Consider the following 11,104-nt stretch of genomic DNA (forward strand, 5'->3'; position numbering starts at 1 on the left):
AGACCCTCCTGGCCTCCAAACGCTTTTGTTTTGTTGTTTTGTTTGGGACCATGAATCAATGGGAAGAACATCTTGCAAACTTGGATGCCAAATGCAAGCACACTCAGAACCTACCCTGGAGGGGCAGCGCCCTGGGGACATTCTTACTTATCCTCTGAAAATGCCCTCATTCTGTGAGCCAGGCAGCAAATTAAACAGCTCCTGTCACCCGGCATGTCCACCCCCGTGTTTCTTTTTACATGTTTGATGGGTTCTTTAATTACAGAAGCATTATGTGAATTCATTCTCCTTTTGGGAAAAAAAGAATGAAGCATCAGGGGAGAGCCAAACCTTCCCCAGAGCAAACATGACCAGGTCTGTGAGTTTGGGTTTCTGGGTTTCCTTCCAGAACCCTTGTTCTGCCTACAGATAGGATGCATACTGTATCTATGCAGAGACTCCCAATACCCTCCTGGATCTTGATGCTGTCTGTTGCACACACAGTAGGTGAGCGTCTGCATGACTGTACTCTGTTGCACGTATCCTGTTGTTACAGGTGTGTCCACTGAAAAGGTCTTTGTGTCTATCCTCCCACAACCTCTTTTGTCTTTTCATTGGACCATGTTTTGGAGACCCTGTTGTATAAATACAGTACCATTTTATTTACCAGTCCCTGCTGATGGACAGGGAAGTGGTCTCCAGTCATTCACAACCACGTACAAAAAACAAAAGCTGCAACGGACACATGTGTATAAGCCTCCTGGGCGCGTGGAAGCCACACGACACGTCTCTGGGTGCCAGGCTGCCCAGCTGGGCTGGAGGCTTGGTGGGTGTCACCGTCTCCCCCTGGGCCCCCAGAGTTTTCCCTCCATCTCCAAAAGCAAAGCAAGTTGTGCAACTGGAGGAGCCCAGGTGTGCGGCGGGAGTCCCTGAGGGCGCCGTGGGCTCCTCTGAGTGCAGAGGTGGAGGCCGAGGGGGCTGTGCCTGGTCGGCGTCATCCCCTTGGCCGCACGCTGTCACCACTGCAGCAGCTCCCGGCTCTCAGCCAGGTGTCCTGGACCCGTGCAGCCGTGTCCCAAGCAGGCGCAGCCTCACTGCCTCTCCTGCACGGCCACGCGGCTCTCCTTGCCGTCCTCCTGGGTGACCGGCTGGCAGCCATGTAAGGTCTCCTGCACTGGAGCCGCAGGAGATGGAGCAACATCATCCAGAAAAATAATCTCCACAGGATCTTGCCCCTGAGCCTTAGGAAAATGGACGGCCTGGGAAGGAAGGTGTGAGGTCACCCCGCAGCCTGTCCCCGGGAAGCAGAGGCCTCCCCAAGCCCCTTCCCCTTTCCCAGGGGTCAGGGCTGATTCCTTGGGTGTCTCCTGCCCCCTGGTGGCCACACTGAGGGTACCAAGAGGCTTCCAGAGCAAGAGCCAGTGGATTCAAGGAGCTGCCACACTGGGCCCAGCTCCAAGACCCCAAGGCGTGTTCCCCTGGGGTGAGCGCCCGGCAAGGGGTGCAGGACTTGGCCAGTGGTGCCAGGCTCCATGAGGAGGTCAGCTCTGGAAGTGACAGGCTGGGACTGAGTAAGTGGACAGAGGAAGCAAGGCTGGAAGGTGGCAGGGGTCGGGGAGCCTGTTCTGCCCCCCACTGACCGCAGTGACAGACCCCGAGTCGGTTTTCCTGCCCCACAGGCAACAAAATCTTTCTTGCCAAAATTCTGTCCCGGGGTGACCTACCTTGTCCTTCGGCTTCTTGAGCACCTTCCCTAGAGGAGAGAGAGAAGGGTGTGAGCCGGGAGGCCCGAACAAGCCACCAGGGACGCGACACCTCCTCCTCCCTCGGCCCCTCCACCCACCTGGGGACTCACGGATGTAGAGCGACACCAGGAAGATGGCCAGCAGGAGGACCCCTACGATGGGGATCACCACCAGGGCTCTCGTCCGACTCTGGAAACCTAGAGCAACCAGACTTCAGCAGGCTCCCCGCACAGCTCCCCCGCCCCCAGGCCCGGGGCTGCACCCAAACCCTCCACTGTCTGAGCTCTGTGACATCACAGGTCTCAAACATGGGTCCCTTGAGGAAACATGGCTGGCAGGTGTCTTTAGGGTGAGGAGCACATTGTTTTCATGTCATCACCCTAAATATGCTTTGAGATATTGGCCAACATTCTTTACTGAGGACATTGCATATTAAAAGCCTGGATATCCGGCCTCCTACAAAATGGGGAGATCAGGGCTCCGTGAGCCAGTGTCCCCATCTGACAGCATCAGCTGGAACTGAATAGCGGCGGGCTCTCCAGCTTCCTGTCACCCTACCCACTGCCCAACGCCGAGATCCAGCGTCATTCATGTCTAGACCGTTGTTCTTCTTATAGAAAAGGCAAGAGGGAAGTCAAGTGTTTCTTGTTCCTCAGCCTCTATTTTAAGTGGGCAAATGAAAGACCAAGAGGCAGGAGCTCTGACACAGAGAAGGAATCAGACACTTCAGACAAAATTTACAGGTACCCCGGACGACTCGGGGATCAAGATAAGTTCTGGTTTGAGGCCTCAATTTTCAAGTCGGTGGACACCAAGAGAGCAAACAACGGCCCACGGTTCAGCCATCTGTTTTTTAAATAAAGTTTTATTGGAACCAGGGCCAAGCTTAGGGTAATGTGAGGAAGGCAGGGTCTTGCAAATGCAGGATCAGATCCTGCCTTTATTTAAAATTTTGCTATTTTTGTTTATCACAAATTTTTTGCATTCATTTTGATTTTTATAATATTGTGTCAAGGAGTTGGAGCTATATATAGCTCAGCAGTAGAGCGCTTGCCTCACACATTAAGGCCCTGGGTTCGATTCTCAGCACCACATATAAATAAAAAAAATTAAATAAAGGTCCATCAACAACTAAAAAAAACTAATAAAAAAATTATTGCATCAAAATGCTTTATCTTGGTTACGGCATTGATGGCACTCTCTTGAACACTTGGCTCAGGCCAAGTGCCGCATCACCTCATTCTACTCCCAGCCCTGCCAAGAGGAAGTCGAGTTCGAGAAAAAGCAAAGACGGTGTGCTTTTCTCACCCCTGACCTCCGTCCCTCACTAACATGACCTGCCCGGTCCCTGCAGTCATCTGAATTGGTGATCTGTGCTGTAAGCCAACCTTCTCGTTCTAAAATCAAAACTGAGGCCAACAGGGGGAAATGTCACTGTGTGCTAGGACCTGAAGTAAGGGGTGGCAGAATCGCATTCGTGGAGCACCTCCATAGTGCAAGAACCCAGGCCAGGTCCCCGCACCGGCCTACTAAGAGAGGTGCACTTGTCGTCCCGTTTTACAGATGAAGAAACGGAGGCTCAGAGAGGGGAAGCAGCTTGCCCAGGCTCCCACGATAAAGGGCAGAGCTGGGATACCACACCCCCAAACTGCCTCCTCCTCTCCCTTTGTCCCCCCCTTCCTCCCCGCTGGTGTCTCGGGCCTCGGCCGCCCCTCCAGTCCCCACAGCTGCCAGGGCCCCCTCCAGGACTCACCACAGATAGCATCAGTCACGTTGGTCCCTGGCTGGTGCTCCACCAGGTCTTTGGTCTCACAGCTGTGCACACACATGTGCACACACATATGGGCACGCAGACGCACAGAGAGAGAGAGAGAGAGAAATGGTAAGTCTCCCAGCCATCAGTATCCAACCCCAGCGGAGTGCAGTCAAGTTGAGGCTCACAGAGCTCACACTCCCCACAACAGCCCGTCCGGCTTATCCTGGGAAGGACGCAGACTGTTCTTATGCACCTCACAGGGGCAAAGGAAAGACGTCCGCATGTCTTGAAGGAGCAATGGACAGTGGAGTCAATAATGAGCGCCAGCCCTGGAATGCTGATAAAGTGGGCACCCAGAGGCGGCATCCACAATGGCTGCAGGGGAGAGATGCTGAGCTGAGTTTAAGGAAGGGTTTCTCAGCCTTGGCACCAGTGACCTCCTGGCTGGATAATCCCGTGTCGGGGTGGGAGGGGCGGTCCTGAGCATGGTAAGACGTTCAGCAGCATCCTTGGGCTCTACCCACTGGATACGAGGAGCTCCCCCTCCCCAGTGGTGACAGAAAGGTGTCCAGACACGGCCCAGGTCCCACAGGGAGCAAATCTGCGCCTGGCTGAGACGCTGTGGGTTCAGAAAGGTTTGCAGAAAGCCTTCCCTGTAGGAGGAGATCTGAGAGGGCCTGAGGATGGGAAGTCTGGAGCCGCAGTGCATTCCAGCCAAGCGGACAGGGCCGAGGGGGGAGACCAGGCAGCTGGCACGTGGGTGGTGCTGGGGAGCCACAGGAAGACAGAGCTGACAGCCAGGCATGAGGGTCTGACTGGATGCAGCACCCAACCACATAACCTACTGAGTAAGAAGCAGCTGACCAGCATCTCGGAGGAGGGACGGCAGAAGAGTGGCCAGCCGGGAGGCATGGCGAGAGCCCCGATCTGAGATGAGACCTGGTCCCGGGAAGTCCCAGCAGGAGAAGGGACGACGGATGGACAGGAAAGGACATTGCAAAGGAAAACCCGCTGAAGGCAGGAGAGAGAGAGCAGCTCAGGACAGAGCGCGTCCTCTGGTCGTGTGGGAGGAGTGCTGCAGCGTCTGCACACACTCCTGAATGTCTTCCTCTCGGGCTTTGTCAGAGGAAGGTCATTCCATTTCTCAGGGGAGGACAAGGCTCGGAGGGGTGAGCTGCAGGTGGACTGGAGCCCGTGCGTCACTCGACCTGCGCAGGACCTCCAGGACAGCAGCAGGACTTACCAGGAAAGTCCACGGGAGCACCTGCCCCAGAGCAGCACAGGCCAGGCACAGGGGCTGGGGGCTGGGGCTGGGAAAGGCCCCGTCTCTCCATTTAAGGAGTTGCAGTCCACGGGAAGGGCAGGCAGGAAGCAGAGTGTACGTGGTGGGCCACAGAAAATAACAGAGGGGCTGGGGCATGGCTCAGCGGTAGGGCACCTGCCTAGCGTGTGCGAGGCCCTGGGTTCTATCCCCAGCCCCACAAACAAAAATAAAGAAAAGGAGAGAGAGTGAGTGTGTGCTTATTTATTTGTTCATGCACAGGATCTCTGGAAGGACCCTCAAGAAACAGAGGCTGCCTCCAGGGAGAACTGGGAGGCTGGGAGGAGGATTATCACCGTGGGCCCCTTGGTACTTTCTGTCCCATGAGCCCGTGTTACCCGTTTTTTAAAATTAGATGTAAAAAATTAATGGTGCGTATGTTTAAGTGTATTCCAGGCAGAAGAGTCTGAGCCAACAGAATAAATCGTGTCCTCGGGGGGACGGTGGACGGCACGATGCAGCCTGGCGGGGACAGGAGGTCAGGAAAGGCCACGTAAATGTGGTGAGGAAGAGTCTGCGTTTCCTGTCGGAGGCAGGAGAGCCCCCAAGAACCCTGAAGTGGGAAACAGCATGACCCAGAGGAACTGGGAGCCCACTTTAGCAAGAGGTGGGGGAACGAGGTGGGGACAGGGCTCAGTGGTGGAGCACTGCCCAGCATGTGAGGCCAAGTTCAGTCCCCAGCCCTGAAAAATAAGTAAATAAATCAAAAAAGAATAAAAGAGAGAGAGAAGCAGGGGAAGAGGAGACACGAGTGGGGGACCGGTGGACGCAAAGGTATCAGCAGATCACAGCGACGAGGCCCGAACTAAAGTGATGGCTCAGGAGAGAGCAGGGAGACCCGGGCCAGAGGGACAGGACCTGGGGGCCAAATTTGGAGCTGGAGGTAAGGAGGGAGTCGCTGGGGGCGACTATCCAGAGCCACACGCAGCGGGCCCTTTCCCCCAGGGGAGGGGAGCGGGCGGCGGGGCCATCTGGACAGAGTTGGAGAAGCCAGTGAGTCACTGCCGACAAGCGAACACCCAGCCATTGGACAGGACGGTCTGGGACCCAGGGGATAGATCCAAACAGGGGACGTTGCTTGGCGACCATCCGAGGGAGATGGGAGTTGAGGATCCCAAGAGATGGCCCAGGAAAGGTGGCCGAGTGGTCAGAGAGCCCAGAACACGGCAGGGAGAGCACTGAAGGAGCAGGAAAAGGAGGGGGCAGAAGGGGGCACCGAAGGAGGTGTCCCCACTCCCCAAGAAGGGCGCTTCAAGGAGATGAAGAGGCCAAGAGTGTCTGTCACTCGAAGAGAGCAGACAAGAAAACCCTGGAAGCCCCCCGGGCTGGCCGTGGGGTCGCACGGGGCGGAGGTGGGGAGCCGGGACAGAAGGACGGCGGCTGGAGAGACGGAGGCAGGGCCTGGGCTCCCCTGGGGGTGAGTCCTTAATACCTTGTCCAGGGGTGACACTTTTCAAAAGCAGATGACACATTGGAGAAGAAGCCGACTGGGCAGGGTTCACAGATGGTATCAGAAGTCCCTGTACCTGAGAGCGGGTGGGGAGGGGACATGAAACATCACCGTGGACTACCTGTCTGGCTCTCAGAGAGCTGCCCCCGACAGTGCAGCCCAGGAGGCCCTGCTGCCTCCCCGGCACATACCCACGGCAGGAGGCGGAAGGCCCTGCTCACTGCAGCGGAAACCCGCCTAGTTGAAGTCTCCCTTTCCTCTGCCTCTGGAGCTGGGTGCACTGCCCACCTCCTGCGATCTGGCCCCCCGCCCTCTCCCCACCTCCAGAGCCATCCCTCACAGACCACGTACCAAGCTGCTTGACCCCAAGCCCAGGGCCACATGAGGTGTGTAGGGCACAGCTCTCGCAGGTGCCACTGGTGCAGTGCCGGCCTTGCTCGCAGGCGCAGAGGGTGTCTGTTTCTGTGCTGCCCTCTCTCTCGACCCGGAGCCCGAGATCTGAGCACAGTGGGCAGGGAGGTGGGAACCTGCCGCGCCAGGTGGGAGTCCCACTCCTCACGCTGCCGGCTCAGTGTTCTTAGACCCTCTTCCCAGCGCAGCCAGCAATGACCACCCAGGACCACCGGGACCACCCCGACTCCAACCAATCAGAACAGGCCCTGGCTACTAGAACCAAAGTGGCTGCCTTGTCAGAAACACCCGCTGGGTCCCACGTGTCCCCTCCCCCGAGCCCACGCACTGGGGTCGCAGTATCTGTGCTCATGACAGCGTCTGTCTCTGTTCCAGGTGTCCGAGAACTCGCCCTTACTGCAAGGCAGGCACTGGGTTTCGGTGAGCTGGGCGCAGTCGTTCACCAGCTTCTCTCCTGGAAGACAGCGGGCAATGGGGCAGCGCTGGCCCACGGGGCCCGGATCTCAACAGGATCGGGCCGGGCGTGCAGGTGGGGGCTTAAAGGTGACCCTTCTGGTGGGAGAGATGGAAGAGAGAGGACCCCAGGTTGGAGTCGGCCAAGGTTTACCAGGCAGAGAGGCAACCAGGACATTCCGACGGCAGGGCCAGGAGGGCAACGGTTGCTTCAGAGGCCAGTTTAGCGTTAGTACATGGGCTCTGCATCTGCCACGAAACCAAGAGGCATCCCACAGTGGGACTGAGGGTGGCGTCTCACCTGGTGGGCACTTATTACAGCACTGATTGTTTAGGAGGTACTGGTTTTCTCTGCATTCAGTGGGTGGCTCTGGGTAGACCTAAAAACAAAATCATCTTCAAGTTTCTGCTGTCACCTCCTTGGCAGGAGGATTGAAAATCAGCCCAGACAGAGGCTAATCCTGATATGGAAATCCAACAGAAAAGGAAGCCTGCATAGTACCGGGTGTTTGTCTTTAACCAACCGGTCAACTGATCTGAGTTTCAAAGTACCCAGAGAATCATTCTGGCCTTTTACAAAGCAATAGTTCTGGAAACTCAGTATTCTCTGAACTGAACAGACCTGCTTGACTCCTGAGTCTTTCCTCCTCCCAGACTCAACAGGTGGGAGGACTCCCATACCTCCCGGGGAGTCCTGAGGTTGGCTGGCTTCAGAGGACCCCAGTCCTGGGTGGGCTACAGAGCCTCCTCGCATTCTTCCCACCTCCAAGACCCGCAGGGTTTCTCCCCCAACTCTGCATTTTGCTCACCTCACCCCTCCCTCACAAGACGCTAGGATTGCAAAGCTGGAAGGATAGAATCCGATTCTTTCATTTTACAGATGGCGAAGTGGATCACCAGAGAGACTGGGTCACTTGTGCCCAGGGTCCCACAGGGGCAGAACCCACAGGTTGCAATATACCTTCTCTCCACCGGCTGTGTTTTACCTGCACCGTTTCTACTATGCACCACCCATGATACTCATTGCTTCTTACTAATTTAAATACAGCTCTTTTGAAAGCAAACCTCATGTCATTGCCGTCAGAGAACCAGTATCACTTCTCATAAATAAAAGGAAACCCTAAAAATAAATTTGACAGGAATAAAACAATGCTATTAAACCCCAGGTGGTTGCTTTACTAGCTAAAGGCCCTCTGCCCTAGGATTGCTCTTGGTTTTAGTTAAGAAGGAGGATTAGCAAGCCTCTGAGAGGCATTACTATATTTTAGCTTCAGAGACTTCTTCCTTGGGGGAAAAAAAAGAAGGATTTTTAAAAGAACTATAAAGAGCCTATATTTAGTTCTATATCCATGTGCTCCCTAAAACCATCCCACACTTTGGGAACAGCCAGGGAAAAGAGGATAGGTTTGAGAATCAGACAGCTTTAGGCTGTGGATTTTATAATACATACTAGTTATTTTGGTTCTCTTAGCCTCCCTTTCCTGGCTTTCAAAATGGGAGTAATGACACCCGCTATGCAGGTTGGGCTGAGAAGATGAGAAAGAACACGTGTACAGAGCGTTGTCCCTAGCCCATAGCAGGTGCTCATTAAACGGCACTTTTACTCACCATATATAGATGAGTATCTGCTTGGATGTCCAGTACCCTGGCTAACTGTCTGCCCAGGACCCATTTGATCAGCAGCTGTCACTCAACCTGGGTTGCTGAGAAAACTACTTACAAAAATATGTGTCTTATCCAAAATTGGGAAGGAAATGGGAAAGGCTACCACTCCCAACCAGAAGCCCCCACCAGTGAACACGGACCTTCCTACCACGATCCCTGAACAATGAAATTCCTTGATGCCATCTTCAAACAAAAATTCATATGCAGGTTCTACCAGTATATACCTATGAGACTTTTGGCAAGACAATTCCCTTTCAGAACTTCAGTTTGCATGATTTGTATAATGGGGAGTTGAGAAAAGTCAGGTGGAGAATACACTTAGCATCTTCCTCGGAGCTCCATACACAGGAAGACCTTGATGAATAGCCCCTGCTATTGTCCAGCCCCTACCTGGAGGCCAAATGAAGGGTCAGGGAGCCTACTGCTCTTGAGAAGCCTCGACCACCCCTGCTCTTCCTCCCCACTGTCCACCCTCTCCAGTTCCACCCTCCTGACCTCCCTGCTCCCTAAGAGCCATTGTTTAGATTGAAAATGAAACCTTGGGACCAAAGCAGCTTCCCCCTCACAACGTCTTCCCCTGCTGCTGGGTCATTCCTGTCCAGCCTCACGGCAGAATCTAAGAGTCCCTGAAAGTAGGGGGCGGCCAGAGGGGCTGGGATGAGAGGGCCAGGTACTCGGGGAATTCCCAGGCTCCGGAATGAGGAACTACAAAAATACATTTAAACCAAAAGTGAATCAAGTGTGAGCTTCTGAAAATCCCGGAGATATGCTTGGTTGGGTCGAGCCCTTCTGGTGCCTGGAGAATCCCCTGCTGGCCCTCTAACCCTTTCTTGGGTCCCACGAACTGTTTATCTCCCCCCAGGAGTCCCCCAGGTCATCTCAGATTCAAGAGGTAGAGGCATACATAGATCCTTCTAGGTTGTCTCTCCAGGATAAGGGGGCGGCGTAAAAACACCTTGCCTCCAGCAAAGGTACCTGGTCCTCTGCACCAACCCTTGTTTCCGCCAGATGCCCTGGAAGAAAGCAGCCCCAACTGGTAAGGAAGTGATAACCACTAGGGCTGGCCTCTGTCCACGGTGGGAAAAGGCAGGGAAGGGACAGGAAACCCGCCCCTTCCCTTGGCCGGCCTCCTCTCCCGTCCTCTGGATCCCCTCCAGTTCGCGCGGCCGGCCTCGGAGGCAAGCCGGACCCAGCCCTTGGATCGGATGGAAGCCGGGGCTCCCTACGCCCCAACCCTTCCACGCAGTCTAGGCGCATTTGTGAGGGCAGTGCCCCCCTCGGCGCCTTCGGCGGGCCACCCCGGAGCCCCACCCCGCTAGGCGAGGGGCAGCCCACCTCACCTTCAGCCCCGATCGGGGTACCTGGCCCGCTCCCCCACTCCCTCCTGCTCCCCCACTCCCTCCGGTCCGCACTCCCCGCCCCTAGGTCAGCTCGGGGGCCTCTTCCCCGAGGTCTTGCTTCTCCTTCCCTCCCATTCCGCACCCTAAAATCTGAAGCCCGTCGGGTGGGGCGCGGACTACTCACGGAGGTCCAGATGCAGCCCCAGAGCACGCACTGCAGAGGCAGCCGGACCATGGCGAGGCCAGACGCCGACCGCGGGCACCGGTCCTGGTGCGCCGCGTCCAGTAACTCCCCGGCCCAGCCTGTGGCCCCGCCCAGGAAAGGGGCGGGATCTTCGAGGACCAATCGCGGCCAGCCCCTGGCTACTTACCCTTCAGGGTTTCCCCCAGGACATTCCCAGGAGTCTAATTCCCTCCCGGAGTTTAGGGGCGCTCCTCCCCCCCCCCAGAGGAGGTGTCCCCAAGGAGAGCCCTTCCTCTCGTCCCCAGGACCCCAAAAGCCACGGAGAGGCGGGCTAGGAGCCAGCTGCGTCCAAGGGAAGAAGGGAGAGGAGGGATCCCAGTGGGTGCTGGGGTCGCCACCAAGACCTCCCCGGTTCTCCCCCGTGCTACCTGTGGGAATCCCGGCAGAACCGAAAGCATTCCCCCCCCCCAGGGATAGAGAGACTTGCGGAAGTTCCCCCACCATCATCACCCCAGAAAACGGGAAGGCCACAGCTGGAGGACGGGAAACAGTTTCAAGGAAACGGGTTTCCCAATCCAGTTTCTCTCTCTTTCAAAGGAAATCCCCTTGTGTGGGCGCAGGCCCCAGCGTCCGCATCCACCCATCCATGCACCCCTGCCTCCAGCTCCTGGAGACAGGCACTTGTGAAACGTGGATCAGCCTTGAAAATGGTAAAAGACCCGAGGCCTCCCTGCGCCTTCACTTCCCGAGTCCCCGTCCCCTTTTCCCCAAGCCATTCTGGAACCTATGGCACCAAGGAT

The 11,104-nt window shown here is 56.0% G+C and overlaps 1 protein-coding gene across 2 annotated transcripts; it reads right to left on the reverse strand.

Annotated features, from left to right (window-relative positions):
• Positions 1-617: 617 nt before the first annotated feature.
• Positions 618-10,452, reverse strand: Cd40 (CD40 molecule). 2 transcript variants are annotated; one of them, XM_046433772.2, is made up of 9 exons: positions 10,305-10,452; positions 7,417-7,495; positions 6,991-7,116; positions 6,603-6,749; positions 6,234-6,327; positions 3,478-3,539; positions 1,835-1,921; positions 1,704-1,732; positions 618-1,238 (listed from the first exon to the last, which is right to left on the reverse strand). In XM_046433772.2, the coding sequence occupies exons 1-9, from the start codon at positions 10,353-10,355 to the stop codon at positions 1,071-1,073; spliced, it is 843 nt and encodes a 280-aa protein (XP_046289728.1). In that variant the 5' UTR covers positions 10,356-10,452; the 3' UTR covers positions 618-1,070. The 2 variants fall into 2 exon arrangements, with proteins under 2 accessions (XP_046289728.1, XP_046289727.1); XM_046433771.2 differs by having other exon boundaries at positions 1,823-1,921.
• Positions 10,453-11,104: the final 652 nt, after the last annotated feature.

Source organism: Marmota monax, unplaced genomic scaffold (genome assembly GCF_021218885.2).
Source record: "Marmota monax isolate L192 unplaced genomic scaffold, Marmota_monax_Labrador192_F-V1.1 WCK01_AAM20220418_F8-fsc00014, whole genome shotgun sequence".
NCBI classification, from domain to species: Eukaryota; Metazoa; Chordata; class Mammalia; order Rodentia; family Sciuridae; genus Marmota; species Marmota monax.